The sequence below is a fragment of the Cuculus canorus genome, chromosome 3 (assembly GCF_017976375.1).
Source record: "Cuculus canorus isolate bCucCan1 chromosome 3, bCucCan1.pri, whole genome shotgun sequence".
NCBI classification, from domain to species: domain Eukaryota; kingdom Metazoa; phylum Chordata; class Aves; order Cuculiformes; family Cuculidae; genus Cuculus; species Cuculus canorus.
This window is the reverse complement of record NC_071403.1, coordinates 118,934,488-118,956,541: the sequence shown is the minus strand read 5'-3', so window position 1 is coordinate 118,956,541 and position 22,054 is coordinate 118,934,488. Positions and strand designations below refer to the sequence as shown.

The 22,054-nt window shown below is 40.6% G+C and overlaps 1 protein-coding gene across 5 annotated transcripts in view; it reads left to right on the top strand.

Annotated features, from left to right (window-relative positions):
• ITSN2 (intersectin 2) overlaps positions 1-22,054 on the top strand; it is an 89,960-nt gene that overhangs the window by 41,554 nt on the left and 26,352 nt on the right. For 3 of the 5 annotated variants that reach the window (XM_054061189.1, XM_054061190.1, XM_054061194.1), the window contains exons 7-23: positions 96-192; positions 2,260-2,402; positions 3,613-3,676; positions 6,222-6,359; positions 6,454-6,539; positions 7,494-7,756; positions 8,457-8,606; positions 8,837-8,977; positions 9,797-9,884; positions 10,500-10,639; positions 11,499-11,579; positions 13,524-13,660; positions 15,730-16,169; positions 17,710-17,831; positions 19,633-19,808; positions 20,716-20,860; positions 21,360-21,565. In XM_054061189.1, the coding sequence (XP_053917164.1) occupies positions 96-192; positions 2,260-2,402; positions 3,613-3,676; positions 6,222-6,359; positions 6,454-6,539; positions 7,494-7,756; positions 8,457-8,606; positions 8,837-8,977; positions 9,797-9,884; positions 10,500-10,639; positions 11,499-11,579; positions 13,524-13,660; positions 15,730-16,169; positions 17,710-17,831; positions 19,633-19,808; positions 20,716-20,860; positions 21,360-21,565 (2,617 nt within the window). The remainder of the gene's footprint in view (positions 1-95; positions 193-2,259; positions 2,403-3,612; positions 3,677-6,221; positions 6,360-6,453; positions 6,540-7,493; positions 7,757-8,456; positions 8,607-8,836; positions 8,978-9,796; positions 9,885-10,499; positions 10,640-11,498; positions 11,580-13,523; positions 13,661-15,729; positions 16,170-17,709; positions 17,832-19,632; positions 19,809-20,715; positions 20,861-21,359; positions 21,566-22,054) is intronic. The other 2 variants (XM_054061191.1, XM_054061192.1) reach the window with 2 other exon arrangements.

Sequence of the window (22,054 nt, the reverse complement as noted above, 5' to 3'; positions counted from 1 at the left end):
TGATTAGCTTTTCTTACTTGTATCAAAGCCTTTGGTGTTTATTACAAAGCATTACCTTATACCCAGTTCTTGGCTTTGTTTTTTCCTTGTTTCAGCGCTGCCTCACACTGGTTCTTTAGGTCCCGTGACAGGAGGGTTTGGTGGTACCAGTATGCAGAAGGCACAATCTCTGATCGATTTAGGATCTAGCAGGTATGAAAGTTAAGTTTAAAATGGTTATATCTTAAACTCAACTAATACACCTCTAAAACTTACGGAACATTTCTATTTTCAAAGTACATTCATTAAAAATCAGTCTGTCTAATATGACCTCCCACGTCTGGAAATAGATTGACTTGATATACACAATAAATAATAGTTTCAGGAAATCTGACAAAACTGCCTAAAGCAGGTGTGGAGTTCAAAGGAGAGAAAGCAGCAACCAAAAGAAGGGAATGTACCTCGTTAGTAAATAGAAGTAAAACTTACGAAGTGGTTCTAGAAGCAGCGTTTATGGATTGATGTGCTCATTCATTATAGAGGGCACCATGTAATTAGCAGGCATGTAAAAATACTCTTTGTTATAAATATTTATGTGTGGATTTGTTTTATGAATAATAGAAGATGATGAATCTTTGCCATCAAGATGCTGTTTCACTGATTTTAGAGCTTCAGCATAGACAAAGTGAGGGACTAGGCTTAGCTCTCCAATTGACCATCCAGGGAACAGTCTCCTAAAGAACAATCCAGAGGGCATTGTGGCCCCAACTCATTTCCAGAAGGTGACCTCTTTGCAGCTGGTAGAAAGCACCTAGGTTGAATGCAGGACTAATTTTGGGCTCCTCACACAGACAGACCCCTGATGGTAGCAGATGTTCAGTAACGTTATTGTAAGCATGCTGTGTGCTTGTAATCTTTGCTTTTGATTGGAAAGATTTATTTTTCTGGTGTTGTAGCGTTGCTAAGTAGCTCTTCTTTCGTGTTACTTGACGGTTACCTAATTCTATGCAAAGGATGTCTATCCAGCGTTGTGCCCGAAAGGCTTTGTTTATATCAGCATTCTTTACTTTATTGCCTTGGATAACACTGCAAATAGTTTTTTGCTTGGCAGAGTAGGGGATTAGCTGAAACAAGGCAGGCTGGATGCACTTGCTTTTGTCTGATCTTTGAAGATGGGTCGTTGAAAATGCTGGGAGTTGCAGGCAGAAGTTTGATAGGCAGAGCAACGCTCCATCAAGTGCTATTCTGCAGAAACTGGATGAGTTGGAAAAACTGATTGTCGCTAATAAAAAGAATAGGCAGAGGTGGAATATCATGACTTTAGCAGATTTAGAAGCTGATTTTGGTTGTGAGTTTGTCAGATAAATTTTTATACTTATGGTTATTTATTTGCATACCCTTTAAAGTTGCTTAGACATCCACGCAGTGCTCTCCAGCCCTTGTAAACAGCCTTGTGAAAGTTGAGATGTTTCCCTATGGCTTCCTATGCTTCCTCAGCACAGGAGGGACATGGATCTGTTAGAGTGAGTCCAGAGGAGGCCATGAAGATGATCCGAGGGCTGGAGCACCTCCCACACAGCACAGACTGAGACAGTTGGGGTTGTTCAGCCTGGAGAAGAGAAGGAGAGACCTTAAAGGAGCTTCCAGTACTTAAGGGGAGCCTAGAGGAAAGAAGGGGATGGGCTCTTTATCAGGGATTGCAGGGACAGGATGAGGGAGAACGGTTTTAAGCTGAAAGAGAGGAGATTTAAGTTGGATATTAGCGCCCACACAGGAAAAAATTTCTTCCCGAGGCACTGGCCCAGGCTGCCCAGAAAAGTCGTGGCTGCCACCTTCCTGGAGGTGTTCCAGGCCAGGTTGGATGGGGCTTGGAGCAGCTTGGGCCAGTGGGAGGTGTCCCTGCCCATCACAGGAGGTGGAACTGAATGATCTTTAAGGTCCCTTCCAACCCAAACCATTCTGTGATTCCTATAGTGGTGTTTTGCTGTGGTGGACCAATGAATTATGTGGCATAACTGGCTGTGATACCAAGGGAACGGGATCTTGAATTGAGGAGTTTCCTTTTAGTTAAATGTTTTTGCTTTCAGAATAAAATTCCATATTAGTAATGAAAATATTTATAGCAAGTTAGCAGAGTCAAAACTTTCTGGAAGTTGTTTCATGTTACCACAAGATGTTAATATTTCTGTTCCAGTGCCTGTTTGTTAAGCCAAATAACTTAAGAATTCTTTCTGTCTCTCTTTTTCCTCTTTTTTTTCTTCTCTTTTAATTATATTACAGTTCAAATTCTTCCTCTAGTGCTTCACTGGCTGGGAATTCACCAAAGATTGCACCCACAGACTGGGCGGTTCCTCAGGCTTCCAGATTAAAATACAGACAGAAATTTAACAGTCTTGATAAAAGTATGAGTGGATATTTATCAGGTGAGTATGGCATTTGATGTGGAGGGGAAAGACCGGTGGTGTTTTCTGCGTCTGCAACATCACAGGCTGAGGGATGGAATCCTGGCTTGGGATTTGACTGCTTTATGAAAAAAAGCTGGAATTGTTGACATTCAGACCTAGGCAGGAGAGAGGGGGTTTCAGCTACTGGTTCCAGTCAGCCAAGAAATGGAAATAGCCATCAGTGTATTGACTTGGGCTCTGTGTTAAAGCTGGAGGGGCTCGAGGAGGCAGCGATCTCCCCAGAGAGGCTGGGAAGCTACAGCTGCAGTTGAGGGGAAGAAGGAAAGAGTGGCACTCGTGGGATCTAACTAGAAGAGCCTAAGAACCATAACGCTGGGAAAGTTAGCTCCATAAGGTCAGCAGTCATTTTTCAAGCATCACTGTTTAGACTGAGACTCTTTCTTTTGACTTTGTAAAAGTGGGAGACATCTCATGATCTTTTCTGCACCGTGGGCTCCTCTGTATATGTTTATTACTTAGATATTTGGGCTTTGTCTTTTCCAAGAAAGCAGAAAGATACCGCACTACTGCAGCCATTGACTGGAATTATTCAGAAGTATTTTAAGGGAGTCCTTCCTTGTTGACTTCCAGTGACATTTGTGCTGTGCCACAGTGGTTTGAAAGACTTTGCATGAAGTTAATGTGACAGCAGTGAAGTCAGAGTGCGTGTCTGTAGCTGACTAGATTTCCCATTTCAATAAGCGCTCACCAAGCCGCTGCCTCAGTTTCCTGCCTACAACAAAAGAGGGCAAGAAAGGAACTCATTGCTTTTTTATCTTGTTCAGCTGATTTGGGGCTGAGGGTTTCATTCACTTGCCTAGAAACGTTTGTGGTTCTTTGCTATCAAAGGAAAATGACAGCTTTCCGGCTTACTAGCTCAAGGTTTAGGTAGGCAGTCAGCTGTGCTTTTGCAACAGCTGTGGGGATTACCATAAATATCCATTTTTCTGTCAGTTTTCCTGAGTAGAGAAAAAAAAAAGTACGCGAGAGAACTTCATTGTGTTCAGGTTGTAATGGCTGTTGTTAAGCCTGGAAGTAAAGCCAGCTGCCTGCCAATGGTGAAAATAGATTAGATTGATATTAAAAATAGACGTGCTCCAGTTCGTGACCCATTTTTTGCTACACGTGAATATTTGTATGTGAATTCGAAGTATTTATTTTTATTAAAATCTTCTATGCTTTCACTAAGGATTTCAAGCAAGGAATGCCCTTCTGCAGTCAAACCTTTCACAGACTCAGTTGGCTACTATTTGGTAAGTTTAGTTACTGAAGATGAATTAAATATGTTTATGATGTGAAGAGAGGAAACGTGCTTTATTTAATAAGAAATGATAAAGGGATACCACAGATCTAAAATCATAAAATGAAACCAAGCTACTTCTTACGCTGATTTGCTCGTTGGTACATTTTTCAAGAGACGACATAATAATCATAATTTTTAACTCTTTGTGTTTGTTTATATGGAATTTAACAATAGTACAGATACTAATTTCAGTTTCTGATCCGGTGATGCACTAGATTAGCTGAGGAGATCGTTTGTCATTTTAAAAGTAGGGTTCTGAAATCAAGGTGGTTACTTTTAAATGTGGAGAAAGATAAATGAAGTAACCCTTCAGATTTTTAGAGTTTTACTGCAATTCCCATAAAGATATCTGCCTGTTATTTGTTAAGACTTGCCTTTACTGTGGTGATGGCAATGTTTGCAGTTGTCTGAAGGCTTGAATAATCTGCCCTGCTAGATCATAGAATCAGAGACTGGTTTGGAAGGGACCTCAAAGCCCATGCAGTCCCACCCCTGCCATGGGCAGGGACACCTCCCACTGGCCCAGGCTGCTCCAAGCCCCATCCAACCTGGCCTTGAACCCCTCCAGGGATGGGGCAGCCACAGCTTCCCTGGGCAGCCTGGGCCAGGGACTCACCACCCTCAGCGTGAAGAATTTATTCCCAATGTCTCATCTAAGTCTTCCCCCTTCCAATGTAAAGCCATCCCCCCTTGTCCATTCACACCGTGTCCTAGTAAAAAAAGTCTCTCCCCAACTTTCTTTTTGGATTACGCCTTCAGACGTAACTTGGGTGTTATACATAATATTTCATGACTCACTGGAATTCACAATAGGTTAGTGCTTTACATCTCTTTCTGAGTTCCCTTTCTCCTTCCTCTCTGTCCCAGGGCAGTCATTTGTTTTTCTCTAGTAGCCACCAACTGAAACAGATCTTATACTTGTTCATCTTCCTTGGTTGCACGCTGTGAAGGTAAAAACATAGTGTCAGTTTGTATTCCTGCGCTCTGGAGAAATAAAACAGGTATATAATGACTGCTTTCCTCCTGGGTGCCTAGCCTGAAAATATCAGTAGCCAATACAAGGTGGTCTGTGGACCCATGTAGAGAGGATTAACAGCCCAAGTTTCGGTTTGCTCAAAGTAAGGAATTGCCAGTATTTGGTCTCTACCAGTGTTTGTTCTCTTCTCCCAAGTGATAGGCGATGGAATGAGAGGAAATGGCCTCAAGTTGCACCAGGGAGGTTCATGTTAGACATCAGGAAACATTTCTTCACCAAAAGGGTTCTCAGGCCCTGGCAGAGGCTGCCCAGGGAGGTGGTGGAGTCCCCATCCCTGGAGAGGTTTAGTAGACAGGGAGATGAGGTGCTCAGGGATCTGGTTCAGTAGTGGTCAGGTATGGTTGGGCTTGATGATCTTGAAGTTTTTTTCCAACCAGATGATTCTATGATTCTACTGGGGCACTACATTCATGGTAATTACTGTAATAATCGTTCTGTTACGTGTGGCTAGTGCTGGGCTGTGAACATAATGAAAATCTAGTTTCATCATCTGCTTTTGTTTTTCGCTGTGGGGGGCGGTGTGTGAGTGATGGCTTTTTTTGTTTGTTGTTTCCTTTTTGGTTTTAGTAGAGTTTTTAACTACTTTTTTATCAAGCAGTTATTTTATTAAGCTTTTCACTTAAGCTCAGTCTAAGGACACGTTCCTGCAATTGTATCAACATAAATAGTTATTTGAGAAAGGTTCCTCCTTTCTCGCCCTGCATCTCTGTAATCATTTATCTGGTTTCCCACCCACACGCTCGGTTGTGTGGGAGGCGTTTGGTAGGCTAATGATACCCTCGTGTGGTTTGCCTTCTCCTTAGAAGGGGGTAGGCGATACTTTTCCTACCCATTGCAAGGTACCTTGGGGTAGCTCACTCTTTCCCTGCGCTGTTGAGGAGACCCAAGGGGAAAAAAGAATTCTTTGCAAAGCTTTCTGGTGTAGAATTTGATGTAATTTCAATATAACGTTTTCTTTTGCTTTGAAAGAAGAATTGAAAAGGTGGTTTCTAGTATTTTCATAGAACCATAGAGTGGTTTGAGTTGGAAGGGACCTTAAAGATCATCTTGTTCCACCTGCCTGCCATGGGCAGGGATGCCTCCCGCTGGCCCAGGCTGCTCCAAGCCCCATCCAACCTGGCCTGGAACACCTCCAGGTATGGGGCATCCACAGCTTCCCTGGGCAACCCGGGCCAGTACCTTACTACCATTTTGAGCTGGTTAAGAACAGTCCTGGATTCTTTTCCCACCTCTTCTTTTGGTGATGCAATAAAAAGATGTCTCTTAACATTCCCTATCCTTTTTGCTGCATTTTATGAAAACATGTGAAGAGCAGTACGTCATTAAACCAATTAATATCTCCTTCCATCGACTATTCATGTTATTACTGGAATTCTCTTTACAGTAAATTGTTTCAGCTGTCATTTGTGAGTGAGAGTGATGTTTGTTTCTAATCATTATTGCTGCTAAAACTGTGCAGGTCTCTGGCTGATATTGATGGAGATGGACAGTTGAAAGCTGACGAGTTTGTGTTAGCCATGCACCTAACTGATATGGCCAAAGCTGGGCAACCTCTGCCACTGACTCTCCCTCTTGAACTGGTACCACCGTCTTTCAGGTGTGTCACTCAGGGCAGTAAAACAGTAATATATTTTCAGTGCCAGCGTTTTATACAAATAAAATAACCGTTTTATTTCTCAAACTCCCTCCAGGAGTGGAAAATACACTGAAAATATAAATGGATCTCTGCCATCTTACCAGCCTGTGCAAGAGGAGGAGCCACAGAAAAAACAGCCAGGTAAAATAGGGTTCACATACAGGGCTGTCTTTGAAGGACGCAGAAACCTTTAGAAAGGGGAAGACTTAATTGCGTCCTTAGGGAGCTTAATTTCAGGACCTAGATCGCTTTTAACTTGCATGGCAGGAAGGTTGTTAAGTGGATGTAGTCAGCCTATTATATCTAATAGAGTTGAGAAGGCAGAGACAAGGGCTGTTTGTAACTCCTGGAAAGGAAAATCGTGCTGCTTAATAATGTATATTGGAAAAAAAAAACCCTTCATGGCCAAATACTGCCATGCCACTGCAAACTTTTTGCGGTTGAAAGTTCCTGGCATTCCTTTGTGCTCGACATTTTGAAAACAAGAGTTTCAGTGTAGTTTAATTCTCTGAAAACTGGATGCAGTTTGCACGTGATGTAGGTTCTGCTGTTGCCTCCCTGATGCTGCCAGTGAAGGTGTCTCCGGTGCACACTGCAAGACACAGCTTGCCTCTCCTTCTGGGAGGGTGGTTGCTGGGAGCCTGAACCATTCCTTTGTATCTCTTTGTAATTGAACTTGATCCTGTTTTGTTTTCTGCTGGTTTTAACTCCAGGAGCTGTTACAGGCAACACCCTTAAAAATTAAGCTCCTTCTTAGCATGTTAATGTTTCTCGCACAGTGGAAAACCTTATTCACAGGTCTTCTCCTAGTTTATAAAAGCTGTTCTTTTATGTTTCCTCTAAAATTCAAGTAATTTTTGTGGTCAGTTTTAAATTACAACATTTTTCTGCAATTGGAATAGACTTAGGAAAATTTAAAAGTATTTCTGAAAAGAAAAATAACGCTTTAACCACTGCAAAATGCTTGTATCATCTGTGACCCAACAACCTGAGCTTGCCGGAAGGGAATTATCTATTTTTAGTGGCATGAATGAGGTAATTGTTTGACAGCAATGTTTTGCACAGGACAGAAATAACTACCTTTCCTTATTATAGTGACATTTGAGGACAAAAGGAAAGCCAACTATGAGAGGGGAAATATGGAGCTGGAAAAACGCCGTCAGGTCCTGTTGGAGCAGCAGCAGAGAGAGGCTGAACGTAAAGCTCAGAAAGAAAGAGAAGAACAAGAGCGAAGAGAGAGGGAACGTCAGGAACAGGAACGGAAAAGACAGCTCGAAATGGAAAGGCAGCTGGAGAGGCAACGAGAGTTGGAAAGACAAAGAGAAGAAGAAAGGAGGAAAGAAATAGAAAGACGGGAGGTTGTTTTCTTGAAATTGTTTTTTAATGCTTTAAGGAATGTATATGTCATAAAGTACCCACTTGGCAGAGCATTCAGGGTTTGAATGCAGGCTTTGTTTCTCCTCCCTTGGCCACTGGCAGGTTGTCTTGGAGACAGAACATCATTTCTGTCTGAAAACATTTTGTCTGATATAAATGAATTGAGTTTCGATATAGGCTGAAGATTTTCAGATACTTCATAGAACAGAGGAAATTTTCTTGGACAAGTTTCTTGGGTTTATGCAAAAATCTGTGTGCCAAACAAGACTGTACTGAATTCATAACTGATAAAGTTTTGACAGTTGCACTTGAGACAGATTTGTTTCTATTTGGTGTCTCAGCACATCCATAAGACTTGTATATTTTATGTAGTTCTGTGAAATACTCAAAGGAAGTTACGAGCAATATCTGTCAATGTACTCGGTTATTAGCTGTATCCCAAGCTAAACAAGACTTTCTCTCTGAATTATGTAGCTTTTCTTCATCCAGAGTCAGCAGCGTGGCATGAAGGGTCTTGTAAGATCGCTTCTTCCATTCTTTGATGGTGAAGTATCGAAGAGTACTTTACAAAAGATAATATCTCGTGTTGCTGTTATGCTGTTTAGAAATAAAGCACCTTATATTAAATCATGGTCTCCGAATTCTGCATCTCTTTTGTAATCTAAGGTAATTTTTCTGCAGGCAGCAAAGCAAGAACTTGAGCGCCAACGACGATTGGAATGGGAGAGAATTCGTCGCCAAGAACTTCTTAACCAACGTAACAGGGAACAAGAAGAAATTGTCAAGTTGACGTCTAAAAAGAAAAGCCTTAATCTTGAATTGGAAGCCTTGGTAAGATAGAATTTTCGCTACAAATCTTGAAATACAGTATTTTGAAGAATGCAAATCTTAGAACCTACACTAATGGCCCACTAGGAGTTTCACTTTGTTTTGGAAAAGGAACCTAAAGCAGGTATTTTGGGTTGTTTTAAAGAATTGATCATGAACTAATCTGTCCAGAAATTTAGTGGAGAAACTGTTTTTCTTTTATGTGGTATAATTTCTCTTTTCTTTCTTTCTAGACCGACAAACATCAGCAAATCTCAGGCAGATTGCAAGATATTCGAAGCAAAAAGCAAATTCGAAAAACTGAACTAGAGGCTCTAGATAAGAAATATGACCAAGGAATCATAGAAGTGAAGCAACTACAACAACAGCTTCAGGTACGTAACTTTCTCTTAAGCCTGTAGTTTTCCTTTACTTCCTCTTCTGTGTTTCTGTAATGCTTTTGATATTGCTCCTTATGGAGATGTATTAGTAAGTTGGTTTGATTATAGTGGAGAGAGGAAATTGGCAAGGCTGTCAGCATCACAGAGGTTTTTAGCTTTATTTGTGGTGTTAAAGAAATGAATATATGGACTATAACAAGCTTATGGTTGAGTGAGGACAGTTCTCAAAACCTTAGCTGTTCTTTAGTGAACCAATAGTGACTTTTCTTTAATTATGAATTCTTTTATGGCTCCAGACTCAAATTTTTGTGAGGAATGTTTTCCTGTATGCAGAGCAAGTTGGTCTTTGGGCTGAATTACCTTCCTGCCCTGTTTTCTTTTTATCTCTCTTTCAATAGCAAGATGTGAATTATTTCAGGTCTGTTGACTACCATCAATCATCCTCTGCTGTATTTTTATGTATTGCTCCTGCACGTCAGGGAAACTTCATGTTCCTTTGTGTCATGGAAAGTTACTGTTTTCTGTTAGCCTTGAAGCAGTCAACTTAAATGTTCTCATGATAATATTTACACTTTTAGCATGCCTGTTAATTTTTTTTACAGCTGTATTAATGTTTTCAGATCAGAAAGCATACAATTATTATAGTATTTATATTCAGAGCATAGAAGTCATTTTTTACTCTACTCCGTGATGATAATTTGCACCCACGTTTCGTTAACATGAATTGAAATCATATTTGAAAATTTACTCATGTTTACTTACTGATCTATGAACAGTATTAAAAATGCTTTATGTTCTCTTCCATATCTACAGGAGTACCAGAATAAACTCATCTATTTAGTTCCGGAAAAGCAATTGTTAAATGAAAGAATTAAAAACGCTCAACTGGAAAACACTGAGAGTAAGTGCCTGCAGATGAATTCTGTTTGGTTTGCGTTGCTGGCTTTTCATCCCTTGTAAAAAAGGCTGAAGGGTACAGGGGTATTAATTGCACTTTCACTTCTATATCTTTGCAGTTAGTGCCATCTCAGCATTGTTCATCTGCATCCCGTTATTTCCTTCATGTTCTAAATAACTGGCAAACAAACATATTTTTGTGAGGAAGTACAAATTTTGCTTGCAACTTTTTTTTTTACGCAGACCATAGAGCCCACAGATACTGTTACCTTTTGTCTTTTTTCCACAGGGTAAACTCAAGAGAGTTAATTTATGTCAAATTTACACTGGTCTTTATATCAAATCATACTAGAAGTTCCTAGATAGAGAAACTTGCTCTGATTCGTCTAATATTTAAAAAAAAAAAAAAAACTTTACAAATTATTCTGTATATATTACATGCAGTGCTATGTGTCTTGGGTGTTGGGACCATTTCTTCTTCGTGCTGTGTGTGAATAGAAGGTAAATCAGAGAATTTTTTTTGAGGAAAGAGGTTGATAATGTGTGAATATTAGGGGAATAATAAAATAATTCGTGAAAGCGGAAATCCTTGTAAAATTACTTGTCTTCCCTTATGCAGGTACAGGACTCAGTTCGGTGCAAAAGGATTCCCAAGAAAAGGAAGAATTATGCCAAAGACTTAAGGAGCAGCTCGATGCCCTTGAGAGAGAAACTGCTTCTAAACTTGCTGAAATGGATGCATTTAACAGCCAGCTTAAGGTATGTGCATTATCTAAATGCTTAGTCTTACACTGGTAAGTGGTGTCTTTGTTTGTCCATCCAGTCATAAATCCTGGCCCTTCTACCAGGCTTCCAAAAAGCTTTACCCCAACTTCCAATGTCAACTAAGAATTACCAAAAGTCTTGGAGTAAATACTGTAAAAAAATGCACTTAAAACTATTGCTAATGTACTAAAATAAGAATCTCTTGCTAATCATTGCTTTGCATGACTCAAGTGATGCTCACTCTCAACTTTTGCCTAGTAGAAGTCATTTTGATTTAGAAATGAAGTTTCCCAGGCCCTGGCAAATTCTGCTTTTACAGTACTGAGGTTATATTTGCTACAGGTTTTGAACAGATAATTTTGCAGGGTTTCATAGTACATTGGACAAGATCTGGTAGAAGGCTTGGATGCTGTCCTAAAAGTCAGCACTGGCCACTTAATTGGGTAGGAGTCGAGAGATATTGACCACTGGCCTCGAAAGCTTTTTGATTTCAGCGGCAACTCTTGGCTTGCCTAAAAACACACGCAGCCCTCAGGCAGGGTAGCGTGCTTCCACTTCACTTCATTTACCAGCTTGCTCCTAGGGGCACTGATGGGAACTTTATTCTTAAGGAATGGATTTATGCTGGGCCAACGAGTGGGCTCTGCGCACTCTGACAAAAAGAACACAAAGGAAAATTTCTGAACATTTAAAGAGTTTTTTTTCTTTTTAAATACTGGGTACGCATAACCAACATCTTGAGTTGCGTGTTTGTTGCATGGCTTGCTGTGTTCACTGGCTGTATCCCCCTAAAATATGTTTTTCAAAATACAGTGCAAAGATTAATTGGCTTTTTATCTGCCTTATCTTACAGTGTGGGAATATGGATGATTCTGTTCTTCAGTGCCTTTTGTCTCTGCTAAGCTGTCTCAACAACCTCTTCCTCTTACTTAAGGTTATTTTCTAATCTTTGGCTCTTTTGTTTTTTAATGATTTTGCAAGTTTTCTCTGCTTACCCTTTCTGTTTGGATGTACAACTTCTATTTAATACATTTGCCTAAAAGAAAATTGATAGGCTCTTTTTCTTTCTGCTTTTACATCCTTTTAAACACTTAAAATTTTCTTACCTGCTTAGAAAGCCAAACTGCGAAATACTGATAGCTGTTTTATTTCTTGACAGACTGTTCACTCAGTTGTTTTACAGCTATTTTTATATTTTAGTTATGGTAACATCCAGAAAAGAAATACTGTTTTAACTAGAAACAATGTCTTCTCCCACTTTCCCATCTGTCATTCTCTATCGGTATCCACACATCTTAAGCTTTGAGTCAGGTTAATGAATTCTCATTTGAATTTTAAGAGTCTAGAAATAGTGTCAGTGCCCAGAATGTGACACGTGACATGGCAGACGCGATGCTATTAAACCTCCACATTAACCCTGTACTAAAACCTACGTGCTGTTTTTCCTCCATGCTGCTTTTTTTCTGGTGGGGTCAAAAATCTGATTTTTATTTTTTCCCTCATATATTTTTCTCAGAATTACTTAACTTTCCATTTGCATTAGGGTTGTTCTGTCCTTTCTTTTTCCCTCATATATTATTATTATTCAAAGCCAGGTTGGATGGGGCTTGGAGCAGCCTGGTCCAGTGGGAGGTGTCCCTGCCTATGCCGGGAGGTGGAATTGGATGGGCTTTAAGGTCCCTTCCAACCCAAACCATTCTGTGATTCTTCTCAGAATTCCTTAAGTGATCTTTCCGTTTTGCATAAGGGTTCTTTTATCCTTAAATCAAAGATATGAAAGTTCTTATAATGCAGTTTTGTTTCCACAGTGATCCTCCGTTTCTATGCAAAATGAGAAGAAAAAGCATTCTCAGCTGAATATGTTTGGGGAAAAATAGTAGTCAATTGTTTGGTTTAATTTGTTGCTGTAAAGACTTTTACTGACACAGAAATCTTGTTATCTTGCCATTTTGATATAAATTGCACAGTATCTCTTAGGCAACATGGTTATTGATAGAGAGGTGTGTTGTAGTGGGAATAGATTGTTACGAATTGCTTTATTTGCCTTTATGAGATCGGATATGAAAAGGCAGGATATGCCTGTTGCATTTTTCAGTGCGTATCAATAGGATTCCTGAGAAAAAATAATCTAGCATTTTACAGATGTTTTGTACCATGAAACACTATCTAAAGTAATTCTATGATTGTTGATTTTTTTCCTTCTGTAAATTGAATTATCCCAAAGATTTGTGCTGATTTTCTACTGTGACAAAGTTTGTTATGAGATGGAGTAGGAAATGAAGGATGTGTTCAAATGAAAAAGAGTGAAATCTATGACATTTACAAGTATAGGAAACCCTTAGTCTGAGTGAGTGTCTTGAGGCTGTGCCTTCCCACAGCCGTGAGCCTGTTGATAAAGTTTTTCTGATTTAAATGTGGGACTGATCATTCCGAAAGCATCACAAAGGTGAGCAGCCTCCTGAAGGGAAGCACTCTCAGCGTGATGGTCTTGTGTTGGCTTTCAGTTGAATTTTGCTGTCTCCTAGTTATTTCAGATATGCTTCGTTGCCTTCTGTGTCCTTAGATCTAACGTTGCATTTGAGCACTCAGTTTTATATCTTCCCCTCTCCTCTGTCGTATTGGCCATTTCCAGCAGGTGCGTGACTGGAAGGGCTCTTTGAAAGCCTAAATCTCAAATGCTTTGCAAACCTGCCAGCTACTTTTATACTTCTGTTTATTTGGCTTTCTTTACAGTGACCTCCAAGGACTATTAATAACTTAATATTACGTTGTGCATTTGTATTAAAACTTGGTTCACAAAGCGTTAGAATGCCTGGATGCTTTTCTCGGAGGACTGGCTTTATTCCTTTTGATGTACTTCGTTGTGTTTCCTCTGTAGGACCTGAGAGAGAGTTACAGCACACAGCAATTAGCCTTGGAGCAGCTCCACAGGATCAGACAGGACAAAATAAGAGATGTAGAAAAAAGAAGAGCTGAACTTGCACAGAAAAAGCGACTGGAAGATGAAGCTGCAAGGTACCGTGTCTAAATGTATCAGCGTTGCAGTTTTTTAAGCAAAATAGCGCTGTGGAGACGTTAAGACATTGTAAAAAGCAGGAGGTCTAATCACAGAATCACAGAATCACAAGGTTGGAAAGGACACATTGGATCATCGAGTCCAACCATTCCTAACACTCCCTAAACCATGTCCCTAAGTACTTCATCCACTCGTTCCTTAAACACCTCCAGGGAAGGCGACTCGACCCCCTCCCTGGGCAGCTGTTCCAGTACCCAATGACTCTTACTGTGAAGAATTTTTTTCTGATATCCAACCTGAACCTCCCCTGACGGAGCTTCAGGCCATTCCCTCTAGTCCTGTCCCCTGTCACTTGGGAGAATCAGTAACAATGCATCCTAGTGAGTTGCCTCAGAGAGAACTTTTTATGTGGAGTACAACTGGTTTGAATTTCTTCTTTCCAGTCTGTTTTTATCTTACTTTTTTTTTAGAAAAAAACACTTGTCATTCGGCTAAACCAAGTAGTCACTATTGCTAATTAGATTTTTGGCTCCTTTAGTAAGTATTCCTCACATACTTTAAATTCCTTATATTTTCTGCCTGATTTCACTGGCTTTCAAAAGATCTAGCATATTTCCCTAAAAGCCCTTCTGACTGAGTAGGTTTTTTTGTCAATAATATCCAGACAGTTATGAAATTGATACTTAAGCCAATAGGAAAGGCATTGCCTGCTTAATTCCTGTGTTAATCTTGAAAGCTGGATGAGTGAGCAAGCTTTGAGCCTTAAATTTGGTTCATTCTTTTAGGAGGACAATGAGAAAATCCAAATATATGTCTGAAAGGATCATCTCTTCAAGGATATGGTCCTGGTTTTGATCAGCCCAGCCTTGTATCAAGCACTCAGAGTCTTCTAGGCTCTTGGTTTCTCATGGTTTCGCTCCCAACTAGTTTTGTTTCCTTTTTCTTTTTAATTTGAGGGTTTCTTTTTCAGTGATTCACATCTGCTTTATCTGTTTTTAATGAGGCAGAGCTGGTGACCTTGAGATATATGTGATTTGTGACAGCATTTTCCTATACCAGTGTGATAGGAACATCATAACATTCGTGACAGTCCGTTTAAGAGGACCGGATGCCATGTGTATAATGATGTCCCGTTAATTTTTCTGATGTACTCTATATGATAGAGTAACAACATTACTGCACAGCTCTTACTACATCCCATCATCTGCTTGCAAACACAATAGAAGGACCACCAGAGTGAACCTCCCACAGTGATTGGATGGAGCAGCCTCCTCAGGGCACTGTCCCTACTCAACAACCTCTTCAGAAGGTGGCCCAAAGGGATAGATCAGCCCCTCTCAGAAGAAAGAGCTTGACAGCTAAAAAATATAATTATTTTAAGGGCATTGAACTGGTTAATGACTTCTTTGGACAGATGAGGCACAGAATAAAATGGAATAATTTCAGAGAATACAGTCAGATTTCCAGATTCTCTCGCTGTCCGCTGAAAAGCACAGCGGTGGCAAGAACAAACGTGTCAAAGACATATTGCCATCGCTGAAGGCAAAAAATTAAACCAGCAAAGACCATGAGCCAAAGCTTATTTTTATATATGTACTAGAGTGAAATTTTGTTTGGAAGTCTTAGTTTCCAGTTGTGACATTTGGGTTCTGCCTTGGTGGAGAGATTAAAACCAGCTGTGTTCAATTAACAGATCACTTCTTGCTCATCGCGATATCAGTGAGCAGAAGTGCCCGTGGAGGTGCTGCACAAGTAACCGTGTGGCAATGTTTCTATACCAAGAATTTTAATCCATTTGTTATTTATATGCAAAATATACTGGCGTGCATGTTAGACAAAGCGTGGTCTCCCGTGGAAGAATTTACTTCCCAGATAGAAAAGCAGTCAATATCGCAGACTCAATTTCACTTCAAAGTGCAATCATAGAATCATTAAGGTTGAAAAAAAACCTCTAAGGTCATCAAGTCCCGCTGCCAGCCCAGCACCACCAGTCAGTTACTCTGTGAACACAACCTGATTCATTTTTATCTGAATGTTCTCCCACCCCTCTCTCATTCATTTCTTTCAGGAAAGCAAAACGGGAGAAGGAGAACCGATGGCAGGAAAATATCCGGAGGGAGGAGGAAGAGAAAAAGAAACGGTTGGAGGAAGAACGAATGCAAGAAAAAGTTCAAGAAAAGCTGAAAGGTGAAGAAGCTCTGATGAGAGAAAGGGAAAATAAGCAACAGCTTCATACAGAGGAGGAGAGAAATAAGCAAGCTGCGATCTTCAGGGAGATGGAATACCAGAGGCAGAGGCAGCTGGAAGAAGACAAAAGAAAACTAGAACAAATTGCAAATGAAGCTGAGGAGAGGCACAGGCAGAATGAAGAATTAAAGAAGGTAAAAGATGTGACCAACTCTCAAGAAGCAGAGAAACGCACTTCTAAATTAAACATCAGTGAGAAGTTTGCAGATCTGTTGAAATCATCAGAGGGTAAAAGTCTGAAGCCACCCTGGAAAAATGAAGGTAATCTTAGTCTGTTTGGTTTTTTCTTTAATGGTTCTTATTTTCCTGAGTGTTGTTTTATTCTTTGGGAGTATTATTGTCAATCATAGAATCATGGAAAGGTTTGGGTTGGAAGGAACCTTAAAGCCCACCCCGTTCCGACCCCCTGCTGTGGGCAGGGATGCCTCCCACTGGCCCAGGCTGCTCCAAGCCCATCCAACCTGGCCTGGAACCCCTCCAGGGATGGGGCAGCCACAGCTTCCCTGGGCAACCTGGGCCAGGGCCTCCCCACCCTCAGCATGAGGGATTTCTTCCTAATGTCTAATCTAAATCCTCCTCCTTCCAATTTAAAGCCATTGCCCCTCATCCTATCACTCCATGCTCTTGTAAAAAGGCCCTCCCCAGCTTTCCTGGAGCCCCTCAGGCACTGGAAGCTGCTCTAAGGTCTCCCTGGAGCTTTCTCTTCTCTAGGCTGAACAACCCCCGACTCCCTCAGCCTGTCCTTATATAGGAGGTGCTCCAGCCCTCGATCATCTTCATGGCCTCCTCTGCGCCCGTTCCAACAGTTCCATATCCTTCTTATGGCACGCTTATTGTCTAAAATACTGTTACAAAACCCCAGCAATGTTTCATGTCTCCAGTTAGGTATAAAGCATCCCATTAACTTTGTTACTTTTATCAGTTTTCAGCACCTATGATCACAGTGATCATGGCCAGCATATTACAGGTGCTGGAAACAGGAACGTTGAAGCTTTTTCCTAAAGCCTGCACTTCCTGTCATTAGAGAATGTTATGTGGAGGAGTTTTGTTCAGTGCTTGTGGATGGGTGAAGTGATTTATTAACATTGAAATCTGGTTTATTGCTCAATGTCTCTTACTAAAAAAGCAAAGAAAGGAAGTCAGCACAGCTCTCGTTGTGGGACTTTGAAAAATACTGGCTTAGCAATATCTTCGCTAGAGGCAGTTTTGATCGATTCCCTCCTTCGTTAGTTCTTGTCAGTTGTTATCAGCCGCTGTCACCGAGTTCAGCTAGAACTGCATTAAAACAGTGCTGGAAGATGTTTACACGCTTTGGCTCTACCTTCGAAATCAGTCACTGTTAGCAGCATCAGTGGCAGACTTGGAAAACAGATGCAAAGAAAATTGCAGTTGTGTTATTTGAGATTTCTAAGTAAAATCTTCACACCTGCTGTTGAACATTTATTGTTGTAGCAGTGGTATCTTTTCAGCTTGGAAAATCACAGTAGTGTCAAACAAGACTATATTAAAGCACTGGCTTAGCCAGAGCAGTTTAAGAAGGAAAGATAAGAGTACAAAGATGTCATATTTTTGCTTCAGAAGACAGTGCATTTTATTGCCCTGGTTACTGTGGTTAGCGTGTTAAACTCTTGCATTGTATCGATCCCATCGGCTGCCGTAGCTAACGATCTCGTTGCGTAGTCTGTGGCAAGAACAGTTCTCTGCCTCTGTTCATTCCTCTTACTTAAGAATGGTAGGGCTCCAACTCGGTGCGTGTCTTCCAGCTGTATCAGAAGGGTAACTGGTTTTCTTTTACTTTCAGGCAATGCAGTTACTGTATCAGAGTCTAGGAATTCAGTTGCCTTGGTAAATTACAGAGCTTTATATCCATTTGAAGCAAGGAATCACGATGAGATGAGCTTTAATACTGGTGATATAATTCAGGTAAGGTTTGCCATCGACGTTTAACTTGAAAAACCCAACCCTAGCCTTATGATACACCAAAGCCTGAAGTGTCAAAAGTATTATTTTTATATATATTAAGACGTGAAATTTAATTGGGTTATTTTGGGTTTGTTTTGTTGTTTAGTATTTTTTTTTTGTAACAGGTGAAATCAGGATTAGTTCAGCTAAAATCTTTCTTTGCATCTTTGAAATCCTGGAGGTGTTGAGAATCCGTTTAGAATAACAGTAGTGAACTTTCTGAAATCAGATTATCAGGAATGATGTTCTATAGTTCATTGTACACGGACAGGTTGGCCTTTAAGTGACTACTTGAAATATGAGTATAGAAAAGAGAGACATGAATGACTACATAAAATAACAACATTATTAATGCCATTTCAATTAAAATACTGGCTATTTAACAAGTAGATACAGAATCACAGGATCACAGAATCACAAGGTTGGAAAGGACCCATTGGATCATCGAGTCCAACCATTCCTAACACTCCCTAAACCATACAAAAGGTTCTTCTGCGTCTTAGCGCTGTTTTCTAATGTATTGTGAATGTAGACTTCTGCCTCATGTTGACTGGTCCTTTGTAAATGCTTCCTCTGATCTATGGTAATTTATTCTGTATCCAGTCTTTGGAGTGCTTTTCTCGTTTCAGCTGAATATGCAACCTATAATATTAGCACAGGCCCCTAAGATTGGACCGTATCTTCCGGCTTCTCAATTGAAATCTGTTATTTAATGTAATTACATCACTTATCAGCCTATGTGGTTTTTGAAAGCATGTGCATTCAGGTGGACTTGGGAAAACTGACTTACAACTGTAGTAATACAATTAATTTCTATGTATCTAAAATATAAGTACATATGGTGAGTCCTCATTCAGGTTGTAAGTGGTATAGGTCGGTGCTAAGGGAGATTTGCAAAGCAGTGTGGTACAAAATATTATAACACTTAAGTATTAGCCTTGCATTTGACAGCGTTGAGTCATTTATTTGCATTTTCATACTGATAAAGCATGGAAGACCGAACAAGGCAAGTAGGTTTTGCTTTGGCTTCCTTCATGGATATAATTAACTGTGTCATTTAACCACTGATACCTTATTTTAGAAACAGGCACTACCTCCTCCTCATTATACCCCAAACCCCAACTAAGCTAACTAGCTAATAGTATTTCACAAGCTGCTAATTTTTAGCTAATATTGACCAATTTGCTGATTTGCAGCATAATGGAGGCTTCAGCATTGCTATGAATGCTTAGAGATGCTCTGTACTTAATAGTATAGTAAATAACAGAGTCGTTTTGATGGGTTTCAGATGCAGGCAAATGACACAGTTAATTCTGTCTGTAAGCAGAACTTCAGTAGTTGTTTTCATGGGCTGCTGGGCTCACCTGCCACTGTCTCTCGGCTGCGTGTTTGGCAAAATACAACACGGTGCACCATAATTTTTGGCAAGCCAGAGTAGCTCCAGGTATAGGAGCTGGTCCCCAGTGGCTGTGTGTTTTCGGCACCCATTTGGAGGAAGACGCCTTTGAGGCTGGAAGATGCCTTTGAGGCCTCTTTGCCTGTATCTAACAACAGTGCAGTTGCATCATCACCCTGTTTCTGAAACAGGGCAAAATCAGCTCAATTCTGAAACGGAAGAGAAGGAAAATGCTGATGCTGATCCTTGTGTGAGTGCCGCTCATGCTGTTCGGTTCAGAGAGCCAGCGGGTGCTGACGCACTGGATACCACAGTTGTTTCATACTGCTAATTGTGTTTTCTTTCTATTTATCCTCCTGCCCATAGGTTGATGAAAAAACTGTGGGAGAGCCTGGCTGGCTTTATGGGAGTTTTCAAGGACATTTTGGTTGGTTTCCATGCAATTATGTAGAAAAAATACCAGAAGGAGAAAAATCTTTATCTCCTAAGAAAGCCTTACTTCCTCCTACAGTATCTTTATCCTCTACCTCAGCTGCTTCAGAGTGAGTTTTTGTCAACTTTTGTGTTAAAATTGCTTTTTCTAAATTTAGCTAACACGTAGTCATAGTCACATTTGGGTTTGGGTTGAAAGAAACCTCGGAGCCCATCCAGTTCCACCCCCTGCCATGGGCAGGGACACCTCCCACTGGCCCAGGCTGCTCCAAGCCCCATCCAACCTGGCCTGGAACCCCTCCAGGGATGGGGCAGCCACAGCTTCCCTGGGCAACCTGGGCCAGGGACTCACCACCCTCATAGTGAAGAATTTGTTCCTAATGTCCAATCTAAATCTTTCCCTTTGCAATTTAAAGCCATCCCCCTTCATCTTATCGCTCCAGGCCATTGTAAACAGTCCCTTCCCAGCTTTCCTGGAGCCCCTCCACGTACTAGAAGGCTGTTGTAAGGTCTTCCTGGAGCCTTCTCTTCTCTAGGCTGGACAACCTCAACTCTCTTGGCCTGTCCTCATAGCAGAGGTTCTCCAGCCCTCAGATCATCTTTGTAGCCTCCTTTGGACCCGTTCCAACAGTTCCATCTCCTTCTTATGTTGAGGATTCCAGAACTGGACACAGAATTCTAAGTAGGGAATCATAAGAGTGGAGTAGAGGGGGAGAATCCCCTCCCTTGCCTTGCTGGCCACGCTGCTTTGGATGCAGCCCAGGATACGGTTGGCCTTCTACCTTCTGACTGAGGGTATAGTTTAATTTGGTGTTTGCTTTTAAAATAAGAATGCAGAAAACTTATTGAAGAACCTACCTGAAAGTCTTAGCTAGGAAGTTTTAAGTATTTGATAGCCTGTCTTGCATTCTATAGAATATCTGGTTTTATGTATGTTAAAAAAAAAGTTAAATTTTGCTTGAGTTACATTTAAAATAAAACTGTCACGTGTTAAATAAGCCTGTATTGAACTTGCAGACCACTTTCACCATGTAAATCTGCAGAAGAATCTGATTACCAAAACATACCTTTTTCCAGCCTGAATGTTAATACAGCATGGCAGCAGAAATCAGCTTTTACCCGCACTGTGTCCCCTGGATCTGTTTCACCCATTCATGGACAGGTGAGGAGAACTTGCTGTATTTCTGATGGATGTTAATGAAACTGATTAAAAAAAAGAAAATAAAGAAGAACGAAAAAAAACCAGGGAAACCCAAACCCAAATGAAACCACAGCTTTTCTAAGATTGGGTGCACTGAACGGTATAGAGGACAAGGAAACGTGTCTGAATGCTTCACTAGTGAGCATTGACTTAACTCCTTACATTTCCAGAGTCCAGCGAGCAAGAGGAATCAAGCAGTTTGTTTCCCTAATCTAAAATCTTTTTTAGCTCTAATTAGACACACAAAACATTTCCAATAAGTAAGAAACGGAGTTGAGAGATGGTTGCGTACAAGCACAGTGTAAAATGTTGTTAACCAGACAACAAATCATTCAGCCGTCACTTAGGAATGAAGTTGCTTAAACTGCTATGAAAGATACCTCAGTGTTTGTTTGCATTTAACACTTGCAGCAGTGTGGTTTAGTGTCATGGTTCAACATCTCCGCTTCTGTCTTAACAGGGGCAGCTTGTTGAGAACTTAAAAGCACAAGCACTTTGCTCTTGGACTGCAAAAAAAGACAACCACTTGAATTTTTCTAAAAATGATATCATTACTGTCCTGGAGCAGCAAGAAAACTGGTGGTTTGGGGAGGTACATGGAGGAAGGGGTTGGTTTCCAAAATCTTACGTCAAGCTCTTACCTGGGAGTGAAATCAAGAAAGAAGAGTAAGTGCGATATTTTTTTTTTTGTTATTGTTATTCACCAGTTTGCAAAAAGAGGTGTTTTAGAGTGCAAAATTCTAGCAGTGCTTTAAAGCACAGCATATAAATACCACTTACAGTTTACACCATGCCATTTTAGGCTTTAATTATTTTATTCTAGCAAGCCAAATAATGTTGGGCTCACTGCTGTGTAAGTAGAGAGTCTTCCAAGGCTCAGTGCTGGGAAGAATCAGCGGTGTTTGATTATTCATCAAATGCCAGACTTTGTTTTGGTTCATTGTCGAGGCAGCTCTCTTGCGGTGTAGTAGCTTTCTGCCTCTGAAAGTCCCAGTTTCTTAGTGACCTATGAAGAAATGTAAGGCACGTCTTGTATTTCTTGTAAGGCAGAAATATTGTATTTTTCTTTATTGGAGAAGATCCTTATGTCTGTTCTCATGCTGCGAGGTAACTGTTCAGGAATAATTCAGTCTGGTTACTGCTGGAATGGCTGCA